The 7,634-nt window shown below is 42.5% G+C and overlaps 1 protein-coding gene across 1 annotated transcript in view; it reads left to right on the plus strand.

The window, feature by feature from the left end:
- Window positions 1-1,397: 1,397 nt before the first annotated feature.
- LOC124028970 (replication factor C subunit 1-like) overlaps window positions 1,398-7,634 on the plus strand; it is a gene marked incomplete at its 3' end in the record, with an annotated part of 16,691 nt that continues 10,454 nt past the window's right edge. The window contains exons 1-3 of the mRNA XM_046340852.1: window positions 1,398-1,703; window positions 3,805-3,954; window positions 4,771-4,843. Coding sequence (XP_046196808.1) covers window positions 1,614-1,703; window positions 3,805-3,954; window positions 4,771-4,843 — 313 coding nt within the window. The remainder of the gene's footprint in view (window positions 1,704-3,804; window positions 3,955-4,770; window positions 4,844-7,634) is intronic.

Below are 7,634 nucleotides of genomic sequence, written 5' to 3' on the forward strand. Positions count from 1 at the left end.
TACCTCAGAACAGGGACTGGTAGGATCCCATCAGTGTTACCTCAGAACAGGGACTGGTAGGTACATCATGTTACCTCAGAACAGGGACTGGTAGGATCCCGTCATGTTACCTCAGAACAGGGACTGGTAGGATCCCATCAGTGTTACCTCAGAACAGGGACTGGTAGGTACATCATGTTACCTCAGAACAGGGACTGGTAGGATCCCGTCATGTTACCTCAGAACAGGGACTGGTAGGATCCCATCAGTGTTACCTCAGAACAGGGACTGGTAGGTACATCATGTTACCTCAGAACAGGGACTGGTAGGTATGTCATGTTACCTCAGAACAGGGACTGGTAGGTATGTCATGTTACCTCAGAACAGGGACTGGTAGGTATGTCATGTTACCTCAGAACAGGGACTGGTAGGTACATCATGTTACCTCAGAACAGGGACTGGTAGGTACATCATGTTACCTCAGAACAGGGACTGGTAGGTACATCATGTTACCTCAGAACAGGGACTGGTAGGATCCCATCATGTTACCTCAGAACAGGGACTGGTAGGATCCCATCATGTTACCTCAGAACAGGGACTGGTAGGTACATCATGTTACCTCAGAACAGGGACTGGTAGGTACGTGTGTTTCTGGGTAATAGGATATCTCTGGTCGCCTGGGTAGAGAGAGAGCTGTTGAGTGTGGTGGCATGTCTTTAAACTACAGGTCTGTAGTTCCCTGGGTAGAGAGAGAGCTGTTGAGAGTGGTGGCAGGTCTTTAAACTGCAGGTCTGTGTAGTTCCCTGGGTAGAGAGAGAGCTGTTGAGAGTGGTGGTAGGTCTTTAAACTGCAGGTCTGTGTAGTTCCCTGGGTAGAGAGAGAGCTGTTGAGAGTGGTGGCAGGTCTTTAAACTGCAGGTCTGTGTAGTTCCCTGGGTAGAGAGAGAGCTGGTGAGAGTGGTGGCAGGTCTTTAAACTGCAGGTCTGTCTGTAGTTGTCGGCGTCTGTGTCGTTGGGACCGTTCACATTCTCACATACAACATTTACACAGCTAACATAGACTTGCATATTTAAATAAAATAAAAAAATCGAAAAATATTTTGAAGAAAAATTTTTCTGAAGAACACACAGCTTTGTACCTGCGTCTGCAGACACGCGTGTACACGTAAAAAAGGCCATATTAATTAAATACAGTTTTGGAGCAGTTTACCTGAGCTAGAATACGTATTCTCGTCTTTATAAACTGTGCTGGCTGTGTCCTCATCAATGAAACACATTGAGGCATGGCGCGTAACTTCCGGGTCGTACTCATTACGAAAACAGTTTTAAGAACCAATCATTTCACTACACCCGCAATAACATCTGATAAATATATGTGTATGTGACCAATCATATTTGATTTGCACCGTTTTCCCTTTAAAGAACCAAACGGAAGCAGACAGATCAGAACGAGAGTTTCTATTGGACAAATGCAGGGTGGGTTCCTCCCCGTTTTCCCTTTAAAGAACCAAACGGAAGCAGACAGATCAGAACGAGAGTTTCTATTGGACAAATGCAGGGTGGGTTCCTCCCCGTTTTCCCTTTAAAGAACCAAACGGAAGCAGACAGATCAGAACGAGAGTTTCTATTGGACAAATGCAGGGTGGGTTCCTCCCCGTTTTCCCTTTAAAGAACCAAACGGAAGCAGACAGATCAGAACGAGAGTTTCTATTGGACAAATGCAGGGTCGGTTCCTCCCCGTTTTCCCTTTAAAGAACCAAACGGAAGCAGACAGATCAGAACGAGAGTTTCTATTGGACAAATGCAGGGTCGGTTCCTCCCCGTTTCATTCCATTTGCTTCCGTTTTAATCAACTTTATGCAACAGACTCGGCGTAATGAATAGACGAAACCGCCTGTTTTCAATGTGGAGAGATACGATTTAAATATATATTTATTTATTAATTATTATGAACACAACAAATAAAAATAAAAAACATAAATTTCAAACAAGAGTACATAAACCTAACATATCAAGAATCATTATCAATTTGTTAAATACTTTTACGGTGCGGATTGCTATTTTGTTTTTACATTTTCTGATCATTTCTAAATAATATTTAAATTATTTAAGAGAGAGTGTGAAGCAAGGGTTTGTTCTCTTCATTTTATGGATAAAGAATATTCCGTGAAAGATAAACACATGAACAATGAACGTTAAATCAGGATCCCGTATCCTCGGGATCAATATAAAACATACTGTCAGAGTGTCTCAGGTGAACATGTGGAGAGATCCTATGCTACTAGTAGCCTCCTTCTATAGATATGCATAAACATCTCCGGTAGATGTGTCGCACTGCTTTGCTTTATCTTGGTCTGGGTCGCAGATATAAATGAGAACTTGTTCTCAACTGACCGACCTGGTTAAATAAAGGAGAAATAAATTAAATAAAAATCTCCGATATATAAAGTGTTTATTCTCAAAGTTGCCGGGACGTGACGTGTCCTACTTATACCGGTACATTCGCAACAACTTAAAGCATTACGAAACTTACATTATATATATTACAAAAAAGAAACCTCACGTAGCAAATAAACCATTTATTTATTTTGTTGTTGATTAAATTCGACACTCTTTATTGACCTCCGACACAAAAACGAATTGCCTGATGGGTGAAACAAGGACAAAAACGCCACCTGCTGGAGGGAGACACGTTTTCCCCCCCCGACATGGGTCTTCCTCTTCCTCTTCCACTTCCGCTCTGATCACACTTCGCGCCAAGGAGGATTTTTTATTTTAAAGGAGCTGCTGGTGTAAACTAGTCTCATCACGATCAATAAGAAAACTCATTTATTTTGTTGTGGATTATGGTAAGTCACGGCGTCTATGCATCGTAGGTCCAAATCAACAACTCATTCCCTGACAACAGCAACACAAGTGATTCAGTATTGCATAGGAATGCAAATGTCAGGACGCATGTTACTGTTTTAGGGGACGCACGAGCTATTACGAATGTACCGAATAAGCTCGTTAAGCCAACTAGATCCCAACCTGTAGTTGTTTTAGTGGGATTTCTAGCTGACTCACGAGCTATCATGCTAATGAAAACAATGCACGAAGCTGACTATCTTTGCAAGTCAGTTGTTTTACATGGCAAACATGAAAGTGACAGTCGTCTGGTCAATACGGACGACAAAATGATGGCATCAAGTGGCGTTTTTACACGGGCAGATCATAAATATAAATATGCGACGGTAGTAGAACTACAGCAACTGATGCAGCTAAATTGGGCTCCCGAATGGCGCAGCTCTCTCTTAGGCTACTGCAGTCCCTGGTTCGAATCCAGGCCGCATCACATCCGGCCGTGATTGGGAGTCCCATAGGGTCGCGCGGTTTTTGCCCACCGTAGTCCAGGGGTAGGCCGTCATTTGCTGACTTGCCGAGTTAAATCAAGTTTAATTATAAAGTATGTTTTTGTACCAGAACTAGATACTGAATCTGTCCACGCAACATATCGCTCATGTGTAACTTAGCAATGCACGTCTTCAAATCAAATGTCATTCAATGTCTAGGATAGATCCCAAATTACACCGTATTCCTATAGAGTGCACTGTTTACTTTTAACCAGAGCCCTGTAGTACATTATATGGGGAATAGGGTGTCAATTAGGCTCAGTGCACTGTTTACTGTTAACCAGAGCCCTGTAGTACATTATATAGGGAATAGGGTGTCAATTAGGCTCAGTGCACTGTTTACTGTTAACCAGAGCCCTGTAGTGCATTATATAGGGAATAGGGTGTCAATTAGGCTCAGTGGACTCATTTCCTCTCCCACGTTCCATTCTTAGGACATCAGGCGGTTCTTTGTATCAAGCAAACCCGCAGCACAGAAACCATCTCAGGATGGAACCCTCCACACGGAGAAGGAATCCACGAAGAAGAAGAAGAAATCCGTCTCAACAGACGAAGAAGTGAAGAAGAAGAAACCTGGCACCAAGGTATTAATATAAACCAGAGTCTCTAGTCAGTGAACTGGTCGGCCACCAAGGTATTTATTATTATAAACCAGAGTCTCTAGTCAGTGAACTGGTCGGCCACCAAGGTATTTATTATTATAAACCAGAGTCTCTAGTCAGTGAACTGGTCAACCACCAAGGTATTTATTATTATAAACCAGAGTCTCTAGTCAGTGAACTGGTCGGCCACCAAGGTATTTATTATTATAAACCAGAGTCTCTAGTCAGTGAACTGGTCAACCACCAAGGTATTTATTATTATAAACCAGAGTCTCTAGTCAGTGAACTGGTCGGCCACCAAGGTATTAATATAAACCAGAGTCTCTAGTCAGTGAACTGGTCGGCCACCAAGGTATTAATATAAACCAGAGTCTCTAGTCAGTGAACTGGTCGGCGCTAGCTTCTATAGCCACAAAGTGCTAAATCCCTATTTCTACGCTTTCTTAACCCCAACCTTAACCCCAACCTTAACCCCAACCTTAACCCCAACCTTAACCCCAACCTTAACCCCAACCTTAACCCCAACCTTAACCCCAACCTTAACCCCAACCACACTGCTTAGCTCACGACTACAATGACTATGATTATAATGACCATGGTGATGAACAGGATGATGATGAGGGTGATGATGATGATGAGGGTGATGATGAGGATGATGGTGAGGATGATAATGATGGTGGTGAGGATGATGATGGTGATGGTGGTGAGGATGATGATAATGATGGTGGTGAGGATGATGATGATGGTGGTGAGGATGATGATGATGGTGGTGATGATGATGATGATGGTGTGTTCCAGATCACCAGCCCCAAGGTGGAGAAGAAGAAGGACAATGATAAAAAGAGAAAGAGGCGTGCTGTCATTGAGTCAGGTAATAATGATGACTGAACCTCTGACTGGTAATAATGATGACTGAACCTCTGACTGGTAATAGTGATGACTGAACCTCTGACTGGTAATAGTGATGACTGAACCTCTGACTGGTAATAATGATGACTGAACCTCTGACTGGTAATAATGATGACTGAACCTCTGACTGGTAATAATGATGACTGCCCCTCTGACTGGTAATAATGATGACTGAACCTCTGACTGCTCAGTTGGTAGAGCATGGCGCTTGTAACGCCAGGGTAGTGGGTTCGATCCCCGGGACCACCCATACGTAGAATGTATGCACACATGACTGTAAGTCGCTTTGGATAAAAGCGTCTGCTAAATGGCATATATTTTTTATTATATTAATAATGATGACTGAACCTCTGACTGGTAATAATGATGACTGAACCTCTGACTGGTAATAATGATGACTGAACCTCTGACTGGTAATAATGATGACTGAACCTCTGACTGGTAATAATGATGACTGAACCTCTGACTGGTAATAATGATGACTGAACCTCTGGGCCATTTTATGGTCATTGAGTCAGGTAATAATGATGACTGAACCTCTGGGCCATTTTATGGTCATTGAGTCAGGTAATAATGATGACTGAACCTCTGACTGGTAATAGTGATGACTGAACCTCTGACTGGTAATAATGATGACTGAACCTCTGACTGGTAATAATGATGACTGAACCTCTGACTGGTAATAATGATGACTGAACCTCTGACTGGTAATAGTGATGACTGAACCTCTGACTGGTAATAATGATGACTGAACCTCTGACTGGTAATAGTGATGACTGAACCTCTGACTGGTAATAGTGATGACTGAACCTCTGACTGGTAATAGTGATGACTGAACCTCTGACTGGTAATAATGATGACTGAACCTCTGACTGGTAATAATGATGACTGAACCTCTGACTGGTAATAATGATGACTGAACTCTGACTGGTAATAATGATGACTGAACCTCTGACTGGTAATAATGATGACTGAACCTCTGACTGGTAATAATGATGACTGAACCTCTGACTGGTAATGATGATGACTGAACCTCTGACTGGTAATAATGATGACTGTCCCTCTGTGGGCCATTTAATGGTCATTGAGTCAGGTAATAATGATGACTGAACCTCTGACTGGTAATAATGATGACTGTCCCTCTGTGGGCCATTTAATGGTCATTGAGTCAGGTAATAATGATGACTGTCCCTCTGACTGGTAATAATGATGACTGTCCCTCTGTGGGCCATTTAATGGTCATTGAGTCAGGTAATAATGATGACTGTCCCTCTGTGGGCCATTTAATGGTCATTGAGTCAGGTAATAATGATGACTGAACCTCTGACTGGTAATAATGATGACTGAACCTCTGACTGGTAATAATGATGACTGAACCTCTGGGCCATTTTATGGTCATTGAGTCAGGTAATAATGATGACTGTCCCTCTGTGGGCCATTTAATGGTCATTGAGTCAGGTAATAATGATGACTGCACCTCTGTGGGCCATTTTATGGTCATTGAGTCAGGTAATAATGATGACTGTCCCTCTGTGGGCCATTTTATGGTCATTGAGTCAGGTAATAATGATGACTGTCCCTCTGTGGGCCATTTAATGGTCATTGAGTCAGGTAATAATGATGACTGCACCTCTGTGGGCCATTTAATGGTCATTGAGTCAGGTAATAATGATGACTGTCCCTCTGTGGGCCATTTAATGGTCATTGAGTCGGGTAATAATGATGACTGAACCTCTGACTGGTAATAATGATGACTGAACCTCTGACTGGTAATAGTGATGACTGAACCTCTGACTGGTAATAATGATGACTGAACCTCTGACAGGTAATAATGATGACTGAACCTCTGACTGGTAATGATGATGACTGAACCTCTGACTGGTAATAATGATGACTGAACCTCTGACTGGTAATAATGATGACTGCCCCTCTGACTGGTAATAGTGATGACTGTCCCTCTGTGGGCCATTTAATGGTCATTGAGTCAGGTAATAATGATGACTGCACCTCTGTGGGCCATTTTATGGTCATTGTGTCAGGTAATAATGATGACTGTCCCTCTGTGGGCCATTTTATGGTCATTGAGTCAGGTAATAATGATGACTGTCCCTCTGTGGACCATTTTATGGTCATTGAGTCAGGTAATAATGATGACTGTCCCTCTGTGGGCCATTTAATGGTCATTGAGTCAGGTAATAATGATGACTGCACCTCTGTGGGCCATTTAATGGTCATTGAGTCAGGTAATAATGATGACTGTCCCTCTGTGGGCCATTTTATGGTCATTGAGTCAGGTAATAATGATGACTGTCCCTCTGTGGGCCATTTAATGGTCATTGAGTCAGGTAATAATGATGACTGAACCTCTGACTGGTAATAATGATGACTGAACCTCTGACTGGTAATAATGATGACTGAACCTCTGACTGGTAATAATGATGACTGAACCTCTGACTGGTAATAATGATGACTGAACCTCTGACTGGTAATAATGATGACTGAACCTCTGTGGGCCATTTAATGGTCATTGAGTCGGGTAATAATGATGACTGAACCTCTGACTGGTAATAATGATGACTGAACCTCTGACTGGTAATAGTGATGACTGAACCTCTGACTGGTAATAATGATGACTGAACCTCTGACAGGTAATAATGATGACTGAACCTCTGACTGGTAATAATGATGACTGAACCTCTGACTGGTAATAATGATGACTGCCCCTCTGACTGGTAATAGTGATGACTGAACCT

The sequence above is a fragment of the Oncorhynchus gorbuscha genome, unplaced genomic scaffold, assembly GCF_021184085.1.
Source record: "Oncorhynchus gorbuscha isolate QuinsamMale2020 ecotype Even-year unplaced genomic scaffold, OgorEven_v1.0 Un_scaffold_5145, whole genome shotgun sequence".
NCBI classification, from domain to species: Eukaryota; Metazoa; Chordata; class Actinopteri; order Salmoniformes; family Salmonidae; genus Oncorhynchus; species Oncorhynchus gorbuscha.